This window comes from Trachurus japonicus, chromosome 7, assembly GCF_045865225.1.
Source record: "Trachurus japonicus isolate A0001 chromosome 7, Traja_1.0".
Lineage (NCBI taxonomy): Eukaryota > Metazoa > Chordata > Actinopteri > Carangiformes > Carangidae > Trachurus > Trachurus japonicus.
In genome coordinates, this window is record NC_140913.1 from 1326113 (window position 1) to 1352899 (window position 26787).

The 26787-nt window shown below is 43.9% G+C and overlaps 1 protein-coding gene across 3 annotated transcripts; it reads right to left on the reverse strand.

The window, feature by feature from the left end:
- On the reverse strand, positions 1–26401 carry myt1a (myelin transcription factor 1a). 3 transcript variants are annotated; one of them, XM_085780729.1, is made up of 24 exons: positions 26174–26401; positions 24950–25034; positions 24321–24375; positions 24173–24215; positions 24011–24076; positions 23050–23276; positions 20310–20491; positions 19331–20273; positions 16164–16283; positions 15768–15858; positions 14935–15048; positions 14634–14851; positions 14128–14330; positions 13256–13471; positions 13030–13178; positions 11925–11987; positions 11329–11397; positions 10315–10377; positions 10106–10189; positions 7047–7268; positions 4452–4543; positions 4206–4309; positions 3966–4109; positions 1–1004 (listed from the first exon to the last, which is right to left on the reverse strand). In XM_085780729.1, the coding sequence occupies exons 3-24, from the start codon at positions 24373–24375 to the stop codon at positions 861–863; spliced, it is 3612 nt and encodes a 1203-aa protein (XP_085636855.1). In that variant the 5' UTR covers positions 24950–25034; positions 26174–26401; the 3' UTR covers positions 1–860. The 3 variants fall into 3 exon arrangements, with proteins under 3 accessions (XP_085636855.1, XP_085636853.1, XP_085636854.1); XM_085780727.1 differs by having other exon boundaries at positions 19331–20491; XM_085780728.1 differs by lacking the exon at positions 26174–26401 and adding an exon at positions 25697–25716 and having other exon boundaries at positions 19331–20491.
- Between the last annotated feature and the right edge of the window lie 386 nt (positions 26402–26787).

The window sequence follows — 26787 nt, forward strand, 5'->3', positions numbered from 1 at the left end:
TGCACTGTGGGTTAACCTTTATTTCAAGAGCAACTTAAAGACTAATCCTGACACAGCCATCATTAACACAGACGATACAAAATAAATATTCACCATCACTTTGTTCTTCATCACCAAATAAATAACAAATATGTGCAGCTCAATATTCACAGTGTATTGCAATGTACTGAAAATAGTTTGTGGAAATAAAAAGGAAAATCATATAAACATAAGCACCAAAAAATATTTTAGAAAATTATTAAAAACTTTCAGTTACAAAATATTTGCACTTAAAAAGATCCTGTATTTTAAATAAATAATAAGATTTATAAAACAATTCATAGTTGATATCTTAAAATATTTCCTCTTTGTTCAACAGTGCAGAGGAAACAATCACCTTCTCTTGGGTACTGGTTAAAATCTTCTCAGGTAGCATTTTCAAATAAATTAATTAAATAAGTAAAAACGGAATAAATAGATAATGTTTCATAAATAAGCCAACATGAAAATAATACCGCAGACATGATTAAATAAGTTGTTATTAAACCAACATTTGTAAAGGACTTAAATAGTTACACAGCAATTGTAAGAATGAATCTACAAACTAGTCCTGGAGGTGCAACATCACTATGCTCTTATAGATACTATCAACATTATTGTGTAATGGGATATGTTCACTAACTAATCTGGTCACTGCTCTGTGTGTGCACAGTGGCAGTTTGATCCACGCCCCCGTCTCTTCACACTCACACCATCGTAACGCAACATGCAAACAGGAAACAAACGCAAACAACAGATGACAAAGTTCCAAATGAGAAGAATTAATTACATACAGTATCTAAATATATGGAAAGAAAGCGGTGTGGCTGTCGACGCCCCGGTCACACCTCGATGCCCTTCACGGCCTGATTGATGGACTCCAGCAGGGCCCGGTTCTCTGGGTTCTGATAGCAGTCTTTGTTCGTAAACATGTGGGTCAGGGTGTCCACGTAGCTGTCGAAGTTCTGCTCGGACAGCGGCTCCTGCTGAACACACACAGACACACACACACACACAAGGTATTTCTGTCTAGTGGACTCAAGGAAGAACAGAGGAGCAGTGTTTCTGTGAGGACCCTCCAAATATATCTGTCTTACTGATTATGTTTTACTGTACATTTACTTTTTTTGTACTTTTTCTTCCTCTTACTGTATGTGTGATAATAATACTCCATTTGTATAGCCCCACTGTGTTAGAAAGTGCATCATTTTCACATTCCTATCAGATGCACTGCAGTTGAACATCGAGCCATCACCACAAATACGTAGCTGTTTTTGACACTCCAGGAAAAGAAATGAAGATGAATTCAATACAAGAGAATGTCATTTCCTTTGCATCCCTGGCTGCTCGTCGTCAAATTCTTTTAAAGTGAAAAGATCCTTCGCCCCCTTCAAATGAATCCTTGCTTAAAGACCTGATGACATTTCTGAAATTAGAAAAGGTCAAATTCGCTCTCCGTGGATCCACCGAGAAATTAACACTGGGGGCCTCTCATATCACAGCTTGAAAATCAAATGTATTCCACTAGATTAATACAAGAGGCTATTCCTATTGAACAGCTTTACTTTTGCTACTGTGGATTCTCTCTTGCTCTATGTATGTACATGTGTGTGTTGATTTGTATATGTGTAATTTTGACACAGTTACATGGATAAATGATTTAGGAACATTTTAATTTTTTTCTTTTAATTATTATTTAGTTACTTTATTCTTATAATTAAAGAAAATTGCATATATATGCATATAAGTGTGTATATATATATATATATATATATATATATATATATATATATATATATATATATGTTTATACATTATATATATATATATTATATATTTCATTTAATCACTTTTTTTCATTTCATATAAATTTGTCGGTACTTTGTTTGTAAGGGTAACACTGGGTGGGTAACATTGGGTGGGTGGGGGGACACTTGCGCGCTACTGACATGTAAAGTAAATTTTGTGAATCAAAGTGGAAGTAAAAAAAAAGTGCGTCACGATTTGCAAGGACAACAAGGTATAAAAACACAAAGATGAAATGAAGCAGGTAAACATTAAACATCTGTCTCCTTTAGTTTTTAAAGTGACTCTATATAACTCTTTTTCCTGAAAGTGACAGTCTTTTAATGATGTTCACATCATTGGCTGGAACAGAGAGAATGGCCCCTGTCAGTGACACAGCGCCCCCTGCTGGCCGGGCCATGCACCACCTGTTCTCCCTCTCACCAAAACAACAACCTGAGTGAGTCACAGCAACATCTCCACCTCTGCTCTGGTGAGAAGAAGCTGCTGCCTCAGTCTTCTCAATCAGAGGACACCACACAAGGCAGGATGCAAGGACCACACTGAAATCACCTTCTAGTCAGTAATGTCTGACTGGTTGTGTGTGTCAACAGATGCATGTTTTAGCTCTGTCCTTGAGTGGGGCTCAATTAAAGACTGGTATTTACAGTTAACAGTACTGTAAAAGGAAATGACTCTACACAACGAGAGAGTGAAACCCCCAGCTCTTCCACAGTCGGCTTTAATGGTGCAGTGGAAACAGTCATCAGATTCCTGCCTGAGGATCACAGGCTAAGTCATGAAGGGAACAAAAGGAACAAAATAGACTCTTTTGCGTTTTTCACTTTTGTTTTAAAAGGATAGTAGCATTTTTTTAAAGTGGGGTTGTATGATCTACAAATAGCCCCTAAGTACTTTAATTGCAGTAGAAGACTCTCCACACTCCTCCCGTTAGCAACGCCAGCCCATAGCCCTGCCCAGAGATTTACAACATACAGTGTTGTGAACAGACCCAAAACGGCCTATTTTCGTTTATTATGTAAAAAAATACACAGTTCCATTGTTCGCTATAATATAATTTTGGGCCGGAGGGATACGTGAGTTGGTTAGCCAACTCACGTATCCCTCCAGCCCAGGGTTAGCGCCCGCCGATCAGCAGTTGGTTAGGTCCAAATAAAAACTGCGTTTTTTCCTGCACTTTGAAGGGCTGGAAAAAATTATATTATAGCAAACAATGGAACTGTGTATTTTTTTTCCACGTAAAACCTCTTTTAGGCTGCGAAAATAGGCCGTTTCTTTGGGTCTGTTCACAACACTGTATGTTGTAAATCTCTGGGCAGGGCTATGGGCTGGCGTTGCTAACGGGAGGGGTGTAGAGAATCTTCTACTGCAATTAAAGTACTTAGGGGCTATTTGTAGATCATACAGCCCCACTTCAAAATAAATGCTACTATCCCTTTAATTTGGATTGGATTCTTCTCTGAAGGAGGGTCTGATTAACAGAGCTGAGTAAATGCTGAGTGTGAGATTCACTGTGTTGAAACTGTGGACAAGTGAAGGAAATAGATCCAAGCATCATGCATGTACAAGAGCTAAACCCAACAGCAACCCCCTCTAGAGCAGTGGTTTTCAAACTGTTTTAAATCAAGGACCCCTAAATTGACAGAAATTAGACCACGGAACCCCATTGGACAACATTTTGAAGCAAACACCAGAAATACACAAATATTTGTTCTGAGACTGAAGAACGCTACTTTTTTAAGTCAATGTATGTATGTTCAAATTAGGGCCAATGGTGTGAATTAGTGGTAAAAATCCTCAAAAAAAAAAAAAGATTCCTAAAAAAAAAAGTTGTTAAAAAATTCTAGAAGAAACTGGTAAAATTTCTCAAAAAAGTAAAAAAAAAAAAAAAAAATCTAGAAAAAGTGGTAAAATTCCCCCCCAAAATAAACAGATAAATAAATAATAATTAAAAAAGTGGTTCAAATTTCTCAAAAAAACTGGTGGTGTAATATTAAGAGAGGTAAAATTTCAAGAACCCCCCCCTCCGAAGCCTCTCGACCCCACTTTAAGAACCATTGTCCTAGAGGTGAAGCCTCCAGGAAATAGGAAGATTCCAGTGATATTCCAGGTGTGTAGGAGTGGGGGTGGGGTAGACTCACCATGGTGGGCAGGCGGATGTTGGCCAGGCTGCGGATCAGGGCCTGACTCAGACCGGACAACTCAAGGAACAAAGCCTCGTTCCTCTCCTCGATCTGCTTGTTCTCCTCCTCCATGCTCTTCAGGTTCTTCTCCATTGAAGTGATCTAAAGGCCAAACAGACGCAGCGGTTCAGAACAGGCAGCGTCTGCTGGATGGGCCTCCTCTCCTCTCCGTGCACCGAGCTGGCCGACTGAGCTCACCTGAGTGTGCAGGTTCATCATGTCGGTCTCCATCTCTGAGTTGGACTCGCTCAGCTCGTTGATCTCCTTGTTGAGCTGCTTGATGTCCTCATCGTTGTCCAAAACTGTGTGAACGCGCACGGCAAAACACAAGAGTCAACACCGCTAGCTGATCCTATTACGTCTCTGAGTCTTTGCATTTACTGTGATGTTGTCCCTAGCAACCATGAAGGCCTGGGTGTGTACGTGAGCAGACATGTCTCTTACCGTCGCTGGCTCTGAACTTTGCGGTGATGTACTCGTCTCCAGGCAACTTGGCTCTCTTCTTGTTGGCCGACGCTCTGGGGCAACCTGACAGACTGAGAGGAGCAGCTCATCACTATCACTGTCAAAGACTGTAACACCACATTATGTAATAATGTAATAAATGTGTACCTCATGATGTAATAACACCACATTTTGTATTAATCTGCCACATTTTATAATAAAATTCTTGAACGCAATATGTAATAAGCTTTGCCACATTTTGTAATAAGTTGTTACATATTGCATCAGATATAACAAAATGTGAGTGTTGCACTTTTTTAATGTTTAGACCAGTGGTGGACAGTAACGGAGTAAATTTACTTGAGTACTGTACTTAAGTACATATCCAGAGGATTTGTACTTTACTTGAGTATTAGATTTCTTTGGTACTTATTACTCTTACTTGAATACATTTCCACGACAAATATTTTTACTTTCACTCGAGTTAATTTCTAGGAAGGCTGTACTTTCAGGTCTGCTCTTTTTGTTTTTTGTTTTTTTTTCTAAAATCCTATTGGACACAAGCTGTGTTTGTCAAAGAAGGAAACCCTAACCCCTAAAAGCAGCACATCAGTGCAGCTGGTTTCAAAGAGTTCATTCTCAGAAACAAGAGTTAAAAGGTCCTTAAATTCATTTAGAAAAAATTATAGTAATTCATTGATGTGAAAAATAAGAAATTTACTCTTACTTTTATTTTTACTTAAAGGGACAACAAGGAGTTTTCTCCATCGGCAGAACGAAAAATTCCGCAACAATAAAAAAGTCTCATATTAATGTGGATGAATCTACGTTACTCACACTTGTTAATGGGCCCATTTTCGATAAATATATCGGTCAAAGAATTTCACGGTGCGCGGAGGCTCATAAATGTAGTGTGAAAACACTTAGCTTTTCCAAAACTCCTCGTTGTCCCTTTAAAGGGGACATATTATGCAAAACTCACTTTTTCATTGCTTTAGTATGTGTATTTGCGTATCCGGAGTGCCTCCTCACCCCTTAAACATCAGTCTTGACAACTACGTCAATATTTTGTAAACTGCCATCGTAAGAAATTATGTCTCTTAACAAGCCGTTTTTAATTTCAAGCCGGGTGATGTGAACATTCAAGCCCTCGCTCCCATGGTTACCTCAGCTACCAGAGCGAAGGTTCTAAACTGACCGTTTAGAGCAGGGCTGTGAAACTGGTGTGTAGAGAACCCAGCTGTGCTCAATCTTTTGGCTTTTCTGACCAAAGCATGTTACTAACACTACTTTTAGACATCAAGGTACCATGTCAAGAAGCAGAAATAAGCATAATATGTCTCCTTTAAAGTAAATTTAAAAGCATGTACTTTTGGATACTTAAGTACCTTTAAAAGTAAGTACTTTTTTACTCTTACTTGAGTAACATGTCGACTGAGCTACTTTTACTTGTAACGGAGTAAATTTTGACCAGTAGTATTTGTACTCTTACTCAAGTACTGGGGTCGAGTACTCTGTCCATCTCTGGTTTAGACAAACTCTAACAGGAAGTCTGCACCCACTCATCATCATCAGCTGACTCCAGGTGTTCAGTAACCAATCAGATCTTGCTACAGTAGATCTCACATTTCCTGTGATGACCTCCTCCAGTCTCTCTATCCAGTCCACCTGAGTCTAGACCTGGGGGAGACCTGGGTTTTGTGGATGTCTCACAGTCACAAAGCCTGCTGTGAGAGTCCCGGGAAATGTTTTTTTTAGAACTGAAGAAGCCTTTTAGAGAGATGAAATGTCCAGTTGCCTTTGATTTTAGCACTTAACGACTACCGAAGGAGATGAGCTGCATCTGTCTGAACCAATCACAAATGAATGGACTAGGACTGACTTGTGAAGAGTCAACTGGGCGTCTTCCAGGGGAAACTATAGAAATAAGGATAAGTGCTCATTCACCTCCAGCTCTGACCTGATGAACCACTGAAGCTCAACGGTTACAGTCAAGTCTGTGCAGTCACACCTTGGGGGGGATTGTTTATGGGGGGCGGGGGGCTTAATGATACACTAAAAAGAACAGTTCACCCAAAATTCAAATTGCTCATTATCTACTCACCCTCATGTGGACTAAGGGCTGGGAGAAGTTTCAGAGACAAAAAGACACACCAAAAAACATCCAAATACCTCCATGCTGCTCGTATGTAATGTCCGTCTTGTGGTCTTCCCGGTTCGTCCAATTTGGACAGACCAGGAAGAGGAGCTTCCGTTACAAAACAAGCTTGAAACATAGACTTATTTAATTTTTTTCGGAACAATTTCACATTTTGGGGCTTCAATACCAGACAGACATTACATACGAGCAGCATGGAGGTATTTGGATGTTTTTTGGTGTGTCTTTTTGGACATGGTATGCTATGGACATGCACTGCTACGCCGAGACCCCCTGTAACTCAGAGAAGCCACGGAGGACTCTGAAACTTCTCCCAGCCCTTAGTCCACATGAGGGTGAGTAGATAATGAGTGCAATTTGAATTTTGGGTGAACTATCCCTTTAATGAATGTACTGTGAGATACGGCTGTGAACTGAGTTGCTCTCTGCTCTGATACCTGCGGTGAGTCAGGAAGCTGCCGTTGGCGTGGCCGGAGCCGTCGCAGCCCGGCGTGGGGCAGGTGGGGCCCTCGGTCTTGAAGGCCTTCCAGGAGAAGGGGGTTCCGTTGAGAAGACCCTCCTTCTGCCGACGTGCTGCCAGCGGACAGCCGTAGGCACTGCGATGAGTGGCGTACTTCCCACTGATGTGGCCCAGACTGTCGCAGCCCGGGACAGGACACCTGGAGACAGGAAACACTGGTTTGACTCACTGATGGAGAGAGAGAGGAGGAGGAGCAACAGATGGACCCCAGACACCAGATTTGGTCCTCCGGGTTCAGAATTTAAGCCACTTCTAAACATCCCAGAAAAGTTCTAATAATAGGATTAAAGCAGAAGTAAGCGGAATGTTTGTGTTAAATAGTTCTATCTTCCGACAGCATTCACTTATACAGAGTGTTTGGTCTGAAACACGGGTCTGTTACTGTGCGTTCACACCAAAAGCTTCCAAAGCGTCAAAAACGCTCGAGGGTGGGCGTCAGACAAGACAGCTCCCAAAACGGCAAATATTTCCAGCCGCTCGTCACGTGACTGACGTCAAAGTTCGATCGCGCTGGTCATTGGGGAGCCGAAATACAAAAAAAAGAAAAAAAAGGCAACCGACGGACATCTCTATTCTGACAGGCTGCCGCCGGTTGCCGCTTAACCGCGTCATAGCTAATTACCCTAAAGTTAAACCTGGCTCAACTTCTCATCTGGTGACGCTTTGGAAGCTTTGGACGCTTTGGAAGCGCGGCAACGCCTGTTGACGCTTTGGACGCTCAGTGTCGCCGGGCTCTCATTGAAAATGAATTGACTTCCGGCGTTTTTGACGCTTTGGAAGCTTTTGGTGTGAACGCATAGTTAGTCACTCTGCTCTGCTGTAAGCCGAGGAGAAAACTTTCCTTGTATCCTACAACCTTTATCCAATGAGGAGAGAGAACGGCATAAAGGGGCGGTCCTCTCTGTGTGTGCAGCCAAGGGATGCGCGTGAATGTGGTGACGTAGGGACGAGGGTGGGGACTGCTAACTCCATCTGCTGACAGGAAGTTAGCCAAAACCACCGGATCGCTTACTTCTGCTTTAAATATAATACAGGATATGAGCTGTTTTGTTATTACACTGAAATGCTCTTGTATAGGAAATACAAATATATTTGGTTGGAGCTTAAAGGGATAGTCCCTATCACCATAATCTCTATAGTCACAGCAGTAGGTTCATTACCTTTAATTGTCAGTGCAAGCTGTTTTTAGATCGTCGTTTTTAGATAGTCTTGAAAGAACTAATCATTCCTTACAGTCCTACCAGAGCACTCCGCTCCCAGAATGCAGGTCTGTTATGGCGCGTTTCCACTAGCGCGCTTCGGCTCGGCTCGGCGTGCTATTTGTTTTTTTTTGTTTCCACTAGCACGCAGTACCTGCAACCAGGTACACTTTTGGTATCACCTCAGCCCTGGTTCCAAGCAGCCGAAGCGTTACTACAACATGACGTCAGCCGACTGCCTTCCACTGATTGGCCGATGAGTGTTGTCACTGGAAGCGTCATAGCCGCGCGACAACCGACAACAGAAATGTTCCTGCTGAAGCCTGTTATTATGTGACTTTATTAAGTTTTAATATTTTTTCATGCAAGAAAGTAACTGTTTAGATCCCCAATGTGCGGTTAGTTTATCCAAACGACGGCTGTTTAGAAGTTTGCCCCGATGTTTTTGGGAGAAGTGAAGCTCCAGGTCCGAGCAGCGACCGCGACATCATAGAGGCAGCAGCCCGGCTCCTGACGTGCTCCGCCGGCCAGCCTACGGTCGTCACCCCGGGGAGAAAACGACCGCTAATTAACTTACCCGATGGCTTTTAGAGGTTTACCACCGGCTGGTTAAACTCTTTTTAGGGGATAAATGTTGGTCTCATTGATGACATCTAACAATTGTGGCTGTAGCAGAAGTTTGTTTGTGGTTAGACAGAAGAGCAGCACTGCCTTGGGGTCTGTACGCACAGAAAACACCACATTTACATCAATAAATAAATGTTTTACAATGAACCAGGCCTATCTCAGAGCTGGCAAGACTCTCCGGTAAGGCATATTGAACGGTTAAATGCCGTTAACGGGACGAGAGCAGTCAAAACGGCGGTTTAAAGCTAGCTACAGCAAGGGTAGGTTCACTTCCTGATTACAAAGTAAAAGCACCAATTCTATCGTAATGGCTTTCCTTATGATAAAAGGCAACGGGTATTTTATTTTGTGAAAATAACCGGAAGTGCGTTGCTCACTACGGCTAGCTTTAGTGACGCCGACTTCGTCGAAACAAAATTATAAACAGCTGGTATTTTGTCAGATTTTCAACACGTTGGGGATCTAAACGACTACTTTCTCGCCTGAAAATGTTTCAAATGTTGCTAAAGTTATATATTTACAGAGTTTAGAGCGTTGCTCGGCGCCGTGTAAATGACGTCACGGCGGCACTAGTGATACTCAGTTGTAATGGAAACGCAACCAAACCGAGCCGCGCCGCGCCGCGCCGCGCCGAGCCGTATCGAGCCGAGCCGTGCTAGTGGAAATGCGCCATTAGTGACTCCCAGTATCCCTAGAAACAGACTGGGAGGTAGAGCCTTCAGTTACCGGGCTCCTTTACTGTGGAACCAGCTCTCTCCATGGGTCAAAGAGGCAGACACTCTAACTACATTTAAGTCTAGACTTAAGACCTTCCTTTATGACAGGGCTTTTAGTTAGGGCTGGTTCAGGTAGCTCTGAACCATTTTATAGCTACGCTGCTGTAGGCTTAGACTGCTGGGGGACACATCTGGTTAAACAGAGCCCTCTCCTCTCCTCTCCTCTCCTCTCCTCTCCTCTCCTCTCCTCTCCTCTCCTCTCCGATAATTAAAGGTAATGAACCTACTGCTGTGACTATAGGGGTTATGGCAATAGGAGAATTTGCCAAAATGTTGAACTATCCCTTTAAGGTTGTGGATGAACATTCATATTGATGCCATTGAATATTTTCAGTCTATATGAGACAATCTGTCTTCCAGCTCCTGTTGCTCACCTCAGCAGCTCTGAGTCCTCCTTGTCGTCCTTGGTGGGCACTGATTTGGTCCCGCTCTTCTTGGCTCTGGGACACCCAGACAGACTGACAGAGAGGGACAGAGAGGTGAGACACAGCATCTATCAGCACAGAGGGTGATGGTGGAGCAGGCAGAGGTGGAGGAGGAAGAGGAGGAGGAGGAGGAGGAGGAGGAGGAGGAGAGCTCCTACCTTCTATGTGAAGCATAGTTCCCGGTGATGTGTCCTGATCCGTCACAGCCCGGAGTTGGACACCTGAGGCACAGACACTCTGTCAATCTCCAGGCTGAAACCAGCTTCTCTAACCTTAACCTGTATACACTGAGTATGTGGACACCGTGTCCACCCTGGGACATCATGCTGCCACACTGCAGCAGGGCTCTTTGCAAACAGCTGGATGTTCTCATGAAGAACCCAGCAACAGGAAGTAATACAGTACAATACAATACAATATTTCACCGTTTCCAATCTGTTGAGTTTTATGAATCATAATAACAAATCGACCAGAACATGACTGTCCCGATACAAGCTGAAGATCTAAAATTACACATTCATATAAGTGTCTAAATTTACATGATGTTAATCTTAAATGATACAAAAACTGTCAAAATAAAAGTAATTGAAAACCAGAATTGTGAAACCTGGCAAAATTATAATGATAATAATCTCTAAAAGGTCCCATATTTCACACTTCTGTTGTGATTTATTTGAAGTGTTGATCCATGAGCAGATATGTTTTTGTTTTAAGTCTCATCTCTCAGACTTCTCTCTGGAGCTCAACAGGTCAGTGAACCAATCAGAGGAGAGGAGGCTCTGAGTCGCCCCCTGTTTCTGAGTGATCAAATAAAAATAGAGCAGATTTCAGGTAAAACCAAATCCTGTAGGGTCCGGGTGGGCGGGGCTTGGGGCGGGGCTGAGAGCAGTGACTGGTTTGTTGTGACATCACAAAGTCACAGACGTCCTGATGGCTCAGTTTCTGAATACAGGCTTCTCTGTGGACTGCAGCTTTGATACTTTAACAGTATAAATATAGAACCTAGACCTGATCTGTAATCAAAGAACATATTTATTTGTACCGTATCAGGGCTGATGAACAGAAAGCTGTATAAGAGGCTAGATATAAAGGCTGTAGTAGTGTTTGTAGTGTGTGGGAGCAGAGCAGGGACAGAGCTGAACATGAGAAGACAGAGACAGAGGCAGACATACTTCAGTTCAGCTGTGTGGGCAGCCATGAGGGTCCGAAGTGATTTATCAGCAAGAGGACAGCCAGACAGACTGGAAGATACAGAGAGAGAGAGAGAGACCGTCAGGAAACCAGAGACCTGAACCTGAACTAGACCAAGGAGCAAGAACTTGAACTGGACTACAGAGCCAGGACCTGAACTGACTACAGAACCTGAACTGATTGCAGAGCCAGGACAATAATGCACTACAGAACCAGAGCCTGAACATGGCTACAGAGCCAGGACAGAACTGGACTACAGAGCCAGGACAGAACTGGACTACAGAGCCAGGACAGATCTGGACTACAGAGCCAGGACAGAACTGGACTACAGAGCCAGGGCTGATCTCTACAGAAAAGAAATAGTGGAAAAAATATAAAGAATGAATATGTGTGTGTCTGAGGTAACAGGGGAAAACATGGGATAACAGGGAGTAACAGGCTGACAGCTGGAGGTAACTGGGGGTAACAGGGGTAAGATGGGGAACAGTGGGCAACAGGGGCTGACAGGGGGGAGGGGGACGTGGTTTGACCACAGTCTGAAAACTCCTCATCTCCAAGTCCTGAGAGCAGCCCTCACCTTCGATGTGATGCGTAGTTTCCAGTGATGTGTCCACTGCCGTCACAGCCGGGGGTGGGACATCTAGGAGCAGGACATGGTGCTCATATCAAATACAACTTCATATCAGGCTTGTAATGCTGTTTTTGTCCCTGTGTGTCACACTGTTTACAATATTTACAAAGAGATCACTGTTTATTATTCTGACTGATGGGTGACTCAGTCCATCTGAACGCTGTTTCATGGTTCTACAGCAGGGCTGTCAGACTCATTTTAGTTCAGGGGCCTCACAGAGCGCAGTGTGATCTCAAGTGGGCTGGACCAGTCAAATAACAGCATAATAACCTATAAATGAGGAGAACTATAAATATTCCCTTTGTTTTACTCCTTGTTATGATAAATAATGGTTTCTGTACGCACTTTGGGTATCGGGTATCAATAGAAAAGCGCTATATTAATGTAAACCATTATTATTATTATTAAAGGGACAACGAGGAGTTTCTCCATTGGCAGAACGAAAAATTCCGCGACAATAAAAAAGTCTCATATTAATGTGGATGAATCTACGCTACCCACACTTGTTAATGGGCCCATTTTCAATAAATATATTGTTTTGTCTCTATTGTTATTTTGTTATTATTAGTGGTGGCGGAAATGCTGGTCGAGCCGACCAGCATTTCCTTACTTTCGATTTTGCGGCGAGTCATGAGAATAACGCTGCCGAATCGCCGTTTATGGTAGGAACTACGACGGTATGTGATCGTCTTCGAACCTCTGACTTTAATTCTTGATGAATGAAAACATGAGTCTGTCTTGCGCCGGTCAAACAATTTCACGGTGCGCGGAGGCTCATAAATGTAGTGTGAAAACACTTCGCTTTTCCAAAACTCCTCGTTGTCCCTTTAACCTACTTTTTTTTGAGAACAATACTTTTGCAATTTCAACAATGTTTTGTCTCTCCTGGCTTCTATGTGATTTTCACACTTGGCAAAATCATGCGGCGGGCCAGATTACACCCTCTGGCGGGCCGGTTTTGACCCGCGGGCCGTATGTTTTACAGTGATGAGCTGACGGAGTGAGAGGAGTAGTGGAAGCGTGGTGTCTCAGTGTGAAGGGTGGGACTTACACCAGAACCTCTTTTTTGCTGTCTTTGGGCTGAAACTTGACCTTGAAGCTGCTGGTGGTGACCTCGCCGGGGTACTTCCTGTCCTCCAGGTTCTCCTGGTCCTCCTCCTCCCCGTCAGACGAGGTGTAGGAGGGGGCCGCGTTCTCCACCTGAACAAAGGTGAGCATGATGGCATCATTATCATCATCATCATCACTGGACCTCCTGGTCTGGTTGTGGACTTTACCTCCTCGTGGTCCTCCTCCTTGACTCCACTGGGCTTGGTGAAGTCCAGTGGCCCCTCCCACTCTGGCTGAGTGTGGCCCTGAGACAAAGTGGCTCCAACGTGTTGGGAGGATGAAGACGAGGATGATGAAGGCTCTGGAGACTGCATGCCCTCCCTCTTAGTCTTCTTCATGCTGAGGTCCAAGGTGCCGTTTTCATCCACCTCGATGTCCGACTCCTACAGAGTTCAGACAGAGACGGTGAGTGTGTGTGTGTGTGTGTGTGTGTGTGTGTGTGTGTGTGTGTGTGTGTGTGTGTGTGTGTGCAGTGGTGGACAGTAACGGAGTAAATTTACTTGAGTACTGTACTTAAGTACATATCCAGAGGATTTGTACTTTACTTGAGTATTAGATTTCTTTGGTACTTATTACTCTTACTTGAATACATTTCCAAGACAAATATTTTTACTTTTACTTGAGTTAATTTCTAGGAAGGCTGAAAAGTACTCGTTACTTTCAGGTCTGCTCTTTTTTTTTTTTCTAAAATCCTATTGAACACAAGCTGTGTTTGTCAAAGAAGGAAACCCTAACCCCTAAAAGCAGCACATCAGTGCAGCTGGTTTCAAAGAGTTCATTCTGAGAAACAAGAGTTAAAATGTCCTTAAATTCATTTAGAAAAAATTATAGTAATTCATTGATGTGAAAAATAAGAAATTTACTCTTACTTTTGGATACTTAAGTACCTTTAAAAGCAAGTACTCAAGTAACATGTAGACTGTGCTACTTTTACTTGTAACGCAGTAAATTTTGACCAGTAGTATTTGTACTCTTACTCAAGTACTGGGGTCGAGTACTCTGTCCATCTGTGTGTGTGTGTGTGTGTGTGTGTGTGTACCTTGGTGCAGGGCTCCCGGGGCTTGGTGCTGAGGCTCTCTGGTCTCTCCCAGCAGCGGGTGGACAGGTTGAGGATAGCTGTGGCTGCCATGTGGGCTGCCTCTGCGTCTTGGCTGTAGTCATAACCACTGGAGGATGAGGAGCTCTTGGAGAATCCTCCAGACACGCTGTGCTTGGGGGAGGAGGCCTTAGGGAATGATTTAGCTGTGGGGGAGGAGCAGGGAGGTTATAGGAACAGGAACAGGAACAGTTTGTATCTTTGCATACCAGAGGAATCATGCCTGTGTTTACCTGGAAGCTGATGATCAGAGCCTGGTGGAGAGAGGGTTTGACTTTTTATTTATGTATAATATTTATATATGTGCAGTTGTTATTAAATCAAATGCTTCTGCGTTTTATATGTGAATAATCATACCAATGAAGATCATATTTTTATGCTCTTCACTGGATGATGCAGGAGACAGGTTTATAACAGTAGAAGAAGGGGATGAATGATGTGTCTCTTACTTTTGAAGGCTTTGGGTGATGTTTCAGCAGTGCTGGGCGTCTTTGGGATCAGCATACGCTTTCCAAACACCTGGACATCAAAGCTTGCATAGTCAAACGACACCTTGGAGTATTTCTCCAGCTCCTTGGCCAGGTTAGCTCGCGGTGTGGTGGTCACCGTGTTGGGTCGGTAGCTGCCGTACTGAGGGATCTCCAGCTGTTTCACAAAACACATGGGCCTGGAGAAACAGCCATGAGTCAGGTTTGATCCATGCAGCCCAACGGGTTCAAAACAAGAAGAAAAAGCACAATCATGTCTGACCTGAGCACTCTATCAGAGTTGGAGGAAGGTTCACTGGCTGAGGGCTGGAGGTGAACCTGCTTGTCCTGGGTCTTGTTGAGTTTATTAGCTGCTGCGATGGGACAGCCGGACAGACTGAGAGGAGGGAGACGGCCAAGATGAAGACATCAACATTCAGACAGACAGGTTTGAATATGTATAGAGGTCTGCAGACAGTGTAAGTATGTGTTAGTGGTATTAGATGAGGTTGGTTCATCTCTTATGTTTGTCTCTGATTAAAGGGATAGTTCAACATTTTGGCAAATTGGCCCATTGCCATAATAGCAGTAGGTTCGTTAACTTTAATTGTCGGTGCAAGCTGTTTTTAGAACGGCGGAGCAGAGCCGTGAGCTGCTCAGAGCTACGCTACGGAGGCTCATGGGATTTCTTGGTTTCCCTCATCAAACTCATCAAATACACAATCCAACAACTCCACAACGCTCTGGTGGACAAGTTGTGACCTGCACATTCACCACGCTATGAGATAATAACACAACGTTACCAGACAATACAGAGACTGCTTGCCAAAGAACTTCTCCCGACACATCAGCGGTTTTGCATCAATTTACCTCGAAAACAACTCTGGGAAACCAAGAAATCCCATGAGCCTCCGTAGCGTAGCTCTGAACAGCTCACGGCTCTGCTCCACTGTTCTAAAAACAGCTTGCACCGACAATTAAAGGTAACGAACCTTTGACTCTGACTATGGGATTATGGCAATGGGCCAATTTGCCAAAATGTTGAACTATCCCTTTAAGAATTTCAAGTTTTTTTTGTTGTGCGTGTTTGTGTGTGTCCTTGGGTGTTATAATGACCTGCGGTGTGTGTTGCGGTTGCTGTTGACGTGACCTTGGCCTGTGCAGCCAGGAGTCGGACACTTCAGGACGTTCTCATGCATGGCCAGGACTACAGACAGACAGACTCAGGTCAGTGACTTTAGTTCACTGATGGGTTCATATCACCCATAGTGGAAAGAAGCAGTAGCTGAAAAAGCAGTAATATTAATGACAGTAGTGGTATTAGTTGTTTCTAAAGTAGAACCAGTAGAAATAATGATGGAAGAAAAAATAGAAACAAGACCTAAGCAGACCTTTTACTCTCAAAGCTGTTAAACATCTCACTAAACAGAGAGTTAGTGTCAGAGCTCAGGAGGCTTCATGGGGACAGGAGCTGCTCAGGAGAGTCCGTCCATCTACCAACGGGGTACTCACTCTCTGGAGGGATCCGGTCTTTGTGAGGACATCCAGACAGGCTGCGATGGTGAGGGTACAGACCGGTCACATGACCCGTCCCGTCACACCCCGGGGTAGGACACTTGACTTCCTTCTTCTCTGAATACAGGAGGGTGTGATTGAGATGGAGAGAGAGAAGAGATGAAAACACATCAGTAAGTAAGAACAAGGAACGAGGAAGCCCCTATCCTAACACAAAGATGACTGGACTGGTGTGGACGGTGTAGATCAGTGGTTTTCCAAAGAATAATAAATAATGCGAAGCCTGCGCAGCTCATTCAGGCCGACGACTCAAGCTGCGCCTATCCTGATCAGCTGATCAGTCACATGCTTTCCTCATCCAACTATTAAAACTACTTATTTAAAGGGATAGTAGCATTTTTTTTAAAGCGGGGTTGTATGATCTACAAATAGCCCCTAAGTACTTTAATTGCAATAGAAGACTCTCTGCACTCCTCCCGTTAGCAACGCCAGCCCATAGTCCTGCCCAGAGATTTACAACATACATTGTTGTGAATGGACTCAAAGAAACGGCCTATTTTTGCGGCCTAAAAGAGGTTTTACCTGAAAAAAAATACACAGTTCCATTGTTCGCTATAATATATTTTTTCCAGCCCTTCAAAGTGCAGGAAAAACACAGTTTTTATTTGGACCTAACCAACTCACGTATCCCTCCGCCCAGGGTTAGCGCCCGCCGATCAGCAGTTGGTTAGCTCCAAATAAAAACTGCGTTTTTCCTGCAATTTGAAGGGCTGGAAAAAATTATATTATAGCAAACAATGGAACTGTGTATTTTTTTTCAGGTAAAACCTCTTTTAGGCTGCGAAAATAGGCCGTTTCTTTGGGTCCATTCACAACAATATATGTTGTAAATCTCTGGGCAGGACTATGGGCTGGCGTTGCTAACGGGAGGAGTGCAGAGAGTCTTCTACTGCAATTAAAGTACTTAGGGGCTATTTGTAGATCATACAACCCCACTTTAAAAAAATGCTACTATACCTTTAAACTCTCCAGTTTACCTGCTCATCCCTGGTTATGCTGCCACTGCTGCTGCTCTGCTGCTGCTTACATCTCACTGCTGCTGCTGCTGCTGCTGCTGCTCCTGCTGCTTATGAGGTTTTGCAAACCCACCTCCTCCCCAGCATCCACCTGTGGGCTCTGTCTCTATGATCCCCTGCAGGTGTCTGCTTCATTCCCTGTAATGTCCGGCAGCGGATCATTCACAGAAGGAATAACTGAGACGCCAAACCTGCTGCAGCCATGCTCAAGGATACCTGTGCTATGCTGTGCTTGCCATGCTTACGCTCAATAAATGATTTGTTCTCAGTTCAGAGTTGTCTGACTGAGCTGTAAACATCTGGTCAGCTAAACTCAGCTGTGGATCAGCTATTAGTATCTACAGCTCTATCATAAGGCATGTGTCTTTCTAGCTGGTTGTCATTTTTTCCTTTAAAAATAACAAATGAATGATTAATGAATACAAATAACAAAAACTGAACATCTGAAATATGACCAGTTCCTGTAACAGAGAGATCTGTGAGATGTGTCTATCTGTCAGGTATTGATCAAACTGATTCTAGTTTCAATACTTATAATAATAATAATAATATAATGACATATTTTAATTATATGCACCTTAATTAACAAAGTTACAAGGTCCTTCTACAGATAAAATAAATACACAAAAAGAGAACAATAATGAAGCAAACAACAACAGAACCAAAGAAAAAATCAAAAGTAAAATCTAAGAAGTTACAATCTGAAAAGTGCTTGTAAGTGTTGTGTCAAATCCTGGTTCCCTGTCCATCTAACTCCAACTCCGTCCCCAGATGTAGCATATGTATTATAGAAGAGAAACACACATTTCAGGACCTCTAACTTGGATCATCAGAACAGACATGTCCTGTGATTTTCAGCCTCCTTTCATATTTAATAGAGGGGGAGCAATACCTGACAGTAATTATTTCAGCTATCAGGATGACAGAGGCTACAAAACAGACTTTTTTCACGAAGAGTGGGAAACACAGTTTTGTTTTACAAATGTAAAGAATGAATGTTCCAAAACATGAGCAGCTCTCAGTCATTTTAATTATGTGAAAGTAGCTCAGAGGGGAAAAGGTTGGAGACCCCTGATCTAAGGGTTTAAAAATTTATAAAGGTGAGTTTTTTTAAAGAGACTTAAAGGGATAGTCCACCCAACATTGAAATTGCACTCATTATCTACTCACCCTCATGTGGACTAAGGGCTGGGAGAAGTTTCAGAGTCCTCCGTGGTTTCTCTGAGTTACAGGGGGTCTCGGCGTAGCAGTGCATGTCCATATGACGGTTGCAAATGGATACCAACTGTCTTCGTAACAAAAAGACACACCAAAAAACATCCAAATACCTCTTTCAAAGGAGGTTAAATCGAAAGCAACTGGACTTAGTTATTTGTCTAGGAAGACGTTTCACCTCTCATCCAAGAGGCTTCATCAGTTCATGTACAGGACCAGTCCCAGCCTGGTCAGTTGCGTACATGAACTGATGAAGCCTCTTGGATGAGAGGTGAAACGTCTTCCTAGACAAATAACTAAGTCCAGTTGCTTTCAATTTAACCTCCTTTGAAATACTATGACCTGGGCAAATGAGAATATGCACCGGCTTATCCAAATACCTCTTGTATTGAAGCCCCGAAATGCGAAATTGTCTCGAAAAAAATTTAATAAGTCTATATTTCAAGTGTGTTTGTAGCGGAAGCTTCTCGAAGCTCCTCTTCCCGGTTCGTCAAATTTGGACGAACCAGGGTCTGTCATCTTCCCAGTTCGTCCAAATTTGACGAACTGGGAAGAGGAGCAAGACGGACATTACATACGAGCAGCATGGAGGTATTTGGATGTTTTTTGGTGTGTCTTTTTGTTACGAAGACAGTTGGTATCCATTTGCAACCGTTATATGGACATGCACTGCTACGCCGAGACCCCCTGTAACTCAGAGAAGCCACGGAGGACTCTGAAACTTCTCCCAGCCCTTAGTCGACATGAGGGGGAGTAGATAATGAGTGCAATTTGAATTTTGAGTGAACTATCCCTTTAAATTTGGTTTAATAAGTGATGAGATGCTTTTTTCCGGAGGGGCTCCTCCTCAGCTGGTGCATGCTGGGTAGTTACCTTTACTGTAGTGGGCGGTGCGTCGGGCCACGGCGGCGTGCTCAGAGCTCTTACTGGAGGAGCCGTATGGTTGGTACTCCGGGGAGCTCCGGACCTCCTGCCCTCCCTTCACCTCCTCCGCCTTCAGGGCGATGGCCTGCTCCAGCAGCCCCAGGTTCCCCCGCGTCATGTCCCAGTTCTCCGAGTCGTCTGTGACTCCCGAGCCTTCGGAGACGCGGTCCTGCTCGTCTCCTTCCTCTTCCTCGTCCTCTTCCTCCTCCTCCTCCTCTTCCTCCTCCTCCTCGTCTTCCTCGTCATCATCCTCCTCAGAGTGGACCTCTATCACCACCGTGGCTGGGGAGGCTTTGCCGAAGTCTCGGTTCTCCTCCTCCTCCTCCTCCTCCTCCACTACCTCTCCTGCTTCCTTACCCTGCCTCTGATCTTCTTCTTCCTCCTCCTCCTCCTCCTCCTCCTCCTCCCTCTCCTCCTGCTCTTCATCCTCCTCCTCTTCCTCAGTCATGGGGGTGTTGACCTTCTCTTCCCTGAGTGACACCTCAGCTTCTGATCCCTGAATGCGAGGACTCATAGTGTAAGGAGTATCCACGTCTTGGTGGACCTCCCTCTCTTCTCCCTCATCTTCTTCCTCTCCCTCCTCCTCCTCTTCCTCCTCCTCCTCCTCGTCCTCCTCCTCTTGCTCCTCCCTCTTTCTCTGCTTCTCTTTGGCCTGGTGGTTGTAATCGCCACTGGAGTACTGGTGATCAGAGTTTTCTTGGCTGATCATCTGTCTTTCCACCTCCCGCTCCTCCACAGTATCCTCCTGTCTTTCTTGCTGCTTTTCCTCCTCCTTGTCTTCTTCCTCCTCCTCCTCCTCCTCCTCTTCTTCTTTTGTCTCTTTCAGCTCTGTAACCCCCTCGTCTTCCTCAGGTTTGTCTGATGGCTGGTCCTGTATCACTAGCTCAGCCTCCTCCTCCTCCTCCTCCTCCTCCTCCTCCTCCTCCACCTCCTCCTCCTCTTCCTCCTGGGCTTCTGTTTCCTCCTGTTGGTGATGGTCGGTGAGTTCGTCCTCCTTCACTTCCTCAGCAGTTTCCTCATGGTTGGTCTTGTCCTTGTCATCTTGAGGTGAAGGACGAGCTGCCGTCTCTGCTGCGTCCTTGTCCTCTGCTGTCTCTGGTGAGCAGACCGCTGTGGAGTCAAAGTGAAAATGAAAGTTGACAGAAAATAGTGACTGGACCCGTGGCAACACCCTGACCTGGAGTGTGCTGATCCACTCTGGTCCTCTCTCCTCCTGTGACACACCATCCTTTTTCGAAAATGGTGGAGAATGACTTTGCATCTGTACAACAACTGGCTAACTGGCTAGGATTTGCATGACACCACAATATACTAGTACAACATTCTAATCTGTTTAAGTTGATGTAAGTACATATATGATTTTTCTCTTGCAGAACATTAAAGGGATAGTTCAACATTTTGGCAAATTGGCCCATTGCCATAATCCCTATAGTCATAGCAGTAGGTTCGTTACCTTTAATTGTCGGTGCAAGCTGTTTTTAGAACAGTGGATACGGAGGCTCATGGGATTTCTTGGTTTCCCTCATCAAACTCATCAAATACACAATCCAACAACTCCAAAACGCTCTGGTGGACAAGTTGTGACCTGCACATTCACCACGCTACACGGCATCATAACAACATCCTCTGTCCTTAGACCCTCACATCCACTGAGGAAAAATTCCAGGGAAAACCCTTTTAACAGGGAAAATTTGTATAGAAGGCCCAGACCCTCTCTGTTTTTAAAGTACCTTGAGCCTCTGTTGTGAATCAGCGCTGTGTAAATAACCATGGACTTGACTTGGTGGTTAAAGGGATAGTTCAACATTTTGGCAAATTGGCCCATTGCCATAATCCTTATAGTCATAGCAGTAGGTTCGTTACCTTTAATTGTTGGTGCAAATTGTTTTTTGATCAGCTGGGCAGAGATACAAGCTGCTCAGCTAACGCTACAGAGGCATATGATATTTCCAGGTTTCCCTCATCAAACTCATCAAATACACAATCCAACAACTCCACAACGCTCTGGTGGACAAGTTGTGACCTGCACATTCACCACACTATGAGGAGGTAATGGAACGTTACGACAGAGTTGTTTTTGAGGCAAATACGTAACCGGAACTACATCCCATACATGGCTGCTCAGCAGAGTGACTTCAGAAGTGCAAGTAGTTCCGAGTATTTGTTTCGTGTGTCGTAATGTTACATAATTAGGGGCCGGGCAGCATCAGCTGCCAGGACCCTATTGTTTTCCTCTTCTTTCTTCTTTCTTCTTCCTAGGAAGTCCTACTTCCCATGCATAATCAGTGAAAAAAACTTCACAGAAATGTTCATCCCCATGCCAGATTTACTCAACTCCAAGGACATGTGCCCCCCGGGCACAATAAGCGTTTAAATTTAAAAACTTTGAAAATTTCAACCAAACCAACAGTACATGCTACAGTTTTGCAACTTTCACCCCAATACTACTGAAACTTTTGTCCAGATGTCCTCAACTAGTAACACAACACAATAGTCCTGATGGTGGCGTTACAGCATCTAAATGTCAAAACTTTGAAAATAAATTCATAACAGATCAACCATATGTGCTACAGCTTTGCAACTTTCACTTTGCCTAATTTTGTCTATAAAAAAATTGCCCGGCCCCGACCATTGCTACACAGCAGCTATAATTATACGTTATTTTTCCATAGTGTGGTGAATGTGCAGGTCACAACTTGTCCACCAGAGTGTTTTGTCAAGGCAAGGCAAGAAAACAGTTTATAACACAGAATGTGAAAAACATGGAAATGTTAAATAGAGTTGATGGAGGGAGCATGGAGGAGTTGTTGGATTGTGTATTTGATGAGTTTGATGAGGGAGACCTGGAAATATCATATACCTCCATAGTGTAGCTCTGAGCAGCTTCTCTGCCCCACCGATCAAAAAATAGCTTGCACCGACAATTAAAGGTAACAAACCTACTGCTAAGACTATAGGGATAATGGCAATGGGCGAATTTGCCAAAATGTTGAACTATCCCTTTACAGTAATATTACCAGCTGAGCATGAGCATATTACCATAGTTGTTGTTGTTAGCATGTTAAGATGCTGGTGTTTGTATTGAGCGCACAAAACCACTGAAAGTGTCACAGAGCAGCTGGTGCTGCTGTGACTCAGACCACTGAAATAGCAAATAGTATACAGAGGCTACAGTCCTCACTGCCGCCGGCCCCGGTTCGAATCCCAAATCTGGTGGCCCTTTGCTGCATGTCATTCCCCCTCTCTCTGCCTTCCCGTTTCCTGTCTCTCTCAACTATGTTATCAATTAAAGACAAAAAGCCCCAAAAATATACTTAAAAAAGAAAATCAAATATTAAAATAATTTTTATCTTTAACTTTCATCTTTGACTGACCTTAGAAAAACAGTTGTGCTATAACAATTAGGTTCACCATACGCCTTCCTATGGGTCAGGTTTTCTTTATATTTTAAGATTGGTGTATTTCTTGTTTTATTGTTGTTTCATGTACCTCAGATCAGATCCTCACTCCCTGCCCAGATTGTCTCATTGTTGTCTGCTGGTCTTTGTCCTGAGTGTCCAGTGTCTCAGCATGTCCTCCAGTGTTGTTAGTTCCCTGACCTTACCTTTGCCTAGACCTCTGATTAGTTGTCTGTGGTCTCTGTACTGTCCTGGTTTTGTTTCACTCACCTTGTACTGACTCTGATCCGCTCTTTGTTTTGTTTTTCTTCTCCTCCTCTTCCTCCTCCTCTTTCTGCTCCTCATCCTCCTCTGCTGCGTCACTGTCTGCAGTGAAGCCATCATCGGTGACCTGTTTGGCAGGCTGGTTCCTCCTCTTAGGAGCAGACTGGTTCTCCTCAGCCTCGGCCTCGGCCTCCTCAAGCTTCCTCTTCTTCACGATGGGACATCCCAGTACACTGAGGAGAGCAGGGTGGGTTACTGTAATGCTAATGTCCATAAAGCACCACAGTTGATAGTTTGTGTTTGTTTTTCCAGAGATCTTTTCACTGTGAGCTGGAACAGATACTTCTGGACACCAGAGTGGCTTCACTGTGACCTGGTCTGACCTTCACCTCAGTCACAAGTAGAGGAAACTCAGTCTGCTCAACTTAGTATCATGTATCAAGTTGTCTTTGTTGATCACAGGGATTAAACATGAACAGAGATGTTAACGAGCTCCTTTCAGCATCGTGCTCATCAGATGTTTGAGTGTTTTCTTTTATAAGCCAAAGTGTCTCTAAGCAACCATCTCCACTCTGGTCCCACTGAGTGGACTACAGCTGTGATATCTCCTGACTCCAGTTAGCTTCTGCTAAAAGGTTTTGCTTCATTTTGTTTGTATTCTACACACAAACATAGAATACAATGAACTAAACAAAGATCAATGGAACTATGGTGCAACTGTGAGATATTGCATGGGGGTTCCTACAGTAAACATGATCTCTGTTTGGTGACAGTTATTTTACAGATGAAATAATGAATGTGCAGTTATACACTGCATCATTCTGTCATTAAAGTCCACATTACTGTAAATATAGTTGTTTTCACAGAAATTCTGATTGTGATCTTGCTTTTGGGCGGCACATGATGAGGTCTTTGCTGTGTGTTCACGCTAATGAACTAACTAGCTGTTGTGCAGAGTGAATCCTACCTTCTGTGTCGTGAGTACCTTCCACTGACGTGGCCTTTGCCATCACATCCGGGAGTGGGACAGCTGCTGCAGGTGCAGTAAACACACAAACACACACTTTATACACACTAGCCCCGCTGTATACACACTGAGAGTGTTCTGCAGAGACATCACATCACCTACCTCAAGTCCTGCTTCATCTCCTGTCCCACAGGTTCTGATGACACTGAGAGTGAAACAGGAGGAGAAATCATCAAACGCAAAAGTGAAAGTCATACCAGAGCTATCTGTGTGTGTGTGTGTGTGTGTGTGTGTGTGTGTGTGTGCTGACCCCGGATGCCTTTGGAGCGGGTGCGTGTTCGTGTCTCTGTAACGTCCTGACTCATCTAAATAAAGAGAACAGACAGATATTAGATAGATAGAACGATAGAACGATAGATAGATAAATAGATAGATAAATAGATGGAACGATAGAGCGATAGAACGATAGATAGAACGATAGAACAATAGAGCGATAGATAGATAGATAGATAGATAGATAGATAGATAGATAGATAGATAGATAGATAGATAGATAGATAGATAGATAGATAGATAGATAGATAGATAGATAGATAGATAGATAGAACAATAGATAGATAGACAGACAGACAGACAGACAGATAGATAGATAGATAGAACAATAGAACGATAGACAGACAGACAGACAGACAGACAGACAGACAGACAGATAGATAGATAGATAGATAGATAGATAGATAGATAGATAGATAGATAGATAGATAGATAGATAGATAGATAGATAGATAGATAGATAGATAGAACAATAGAACGATAGACAGACAGACAGACAGACAGACAGACAGACAGACAGACAGATAGACAGATAGATAGATAGATAGATAGATAGATAGATAGATAGATAGATAGATAGATAGATAGATAGATAGATAGATGTACTTTAATTCTAAGGCGTGTCCTCTGTGGTCGAATGGCTCTGCCTTGGTCCACTGCTGAGTCAGTTTCTAGTCTTTGAACTCATTTTCTGTTGATGAAACACAAAACAGAATGAAAAAAAAATGAACGTTTACAATCATCAAGTCTGTTCCTCTGCGTTACCATCCAGGGACATAAAGCAGTATGAGAGATGTGGACATTTATGAAGTAGGGAGGGTCAAAAAGCTTCTGATGGTTGCATTGTGGGAGATGTAGGCCCCTGTATCGCTGAGGCTTTACTCATAGGAACTAAATTAAAAGAACACAAATCTAGAGAGGAGACTGTCAGGGCCCAGCCATGTGAAAATATTATTGTTACTACAGGGTTAAGTGTTTTTTCTAGTATTTTCCTATGGGTCTAATGGAGAATTTAAGACAGAATTAAGATTTTAAAAAACAAAAACAACAAACAACAATGTTAATAATAATAATAATAATAATAATACAGCTCTGTATATAATAATAATTTTTATTTTATTAAGTGATGCATGACAAGTGGAGAACAACAAAAACATACAAAGACAAAAAAAAAAAAACACACAACAATAACAACAACAACTTATTGAAGGGTTAGACAAGACAACAAAAAAAAAAGCTATATGATTTATAATAATATAATGTAGCTGTAGTAAACACAAGGTTTGTTGTGGTGCAGCTCAGCTCAGGCCGCAGCAGCAGCAGCAGCAGCAGCAGCAGCACATCTCTGTTTACCTGCTCGGCCTCACTTTAAACTGCTCCGTTTCACCGGGCAGAAAATGAACACAAAACCAACATGGAGTAAGTTAGGCCTATGAGGCACGGAGTGACGGGATGTAGGCCGTGCACCAGCGAGGCCTTCCTCCTTCCTTCCTCCTCCTCTCTACACTGACAAACACAGAAAAGACGAGCACCGTCCGTCAACCTTCCGCTCGTCGGTTCATCATTTCACTAACCTGACCGTGTCGACACCGGGCCGCCATTGTAGGGGCCAGAAAGAACGAGTCCCAATAATATCGGGTTAAAGCCTGACACGTTTGACCGATATGTAAGGATCCAAACCGCGCTGATAAGGCCACGAGCTGAGTGGAGAAAGCGGTCCGGTGTGAGCCACCGTGAGGCCTGCAGGCAGCGGCCCAGCTCTAACATTAACGTTAACGTTCCACCGACAGCAGCGGAGCTCCGTGCTCTTTGTCAGACATAAAGCCTTACCTTCCTGCCCTCCCCTCCCCCTCCGCTCAGACGGCTCCGGCTCCGGCTCCGGCTCCACACACACACGTTCAACGCTACACAGCACGATGACCACGACCACAGTCCACCTCCACACGACAACAGAGGGTCCGAGGCGGTGTCACGGCGGCGGCAGACTGAGCCCAGCACCCCTCAGCCTTGTTCAGCACCTCGGACAGGTCCGGCCGGATCTTCAGCACCATGGACAGAAGCCCCGCTGCACTGCCTCCTGCAGGAGCGCAGGAGAGCTGCAGGAGGGGCCCGGGCCGGGGGGGGGGGGGGGGGGGGGGCTGCTGGAGGTGGTGGCAGTAGGAAGTAGGGGAGACCCGGGTTGGTTGGCACACTTTTCACTCTTTGCCATAGCACTCTGGCATCATTTATGCGAGAATATTCAAACCAGCATTAAATGAAAGGTTAAGGTCTCAGCTTTAACTAAACACATTTCAATGTCCACAGCTATATTCTAAAATCAATGTATGAATAAAATCATACTGCGCACTTGTGCCAACCAGCCCGACACGGGGTTGGTTGGCACACTTCATGGGGTTGGTTGGCACAATGTAAAAATGAATGGATGAAGCAACCAATATAATAAT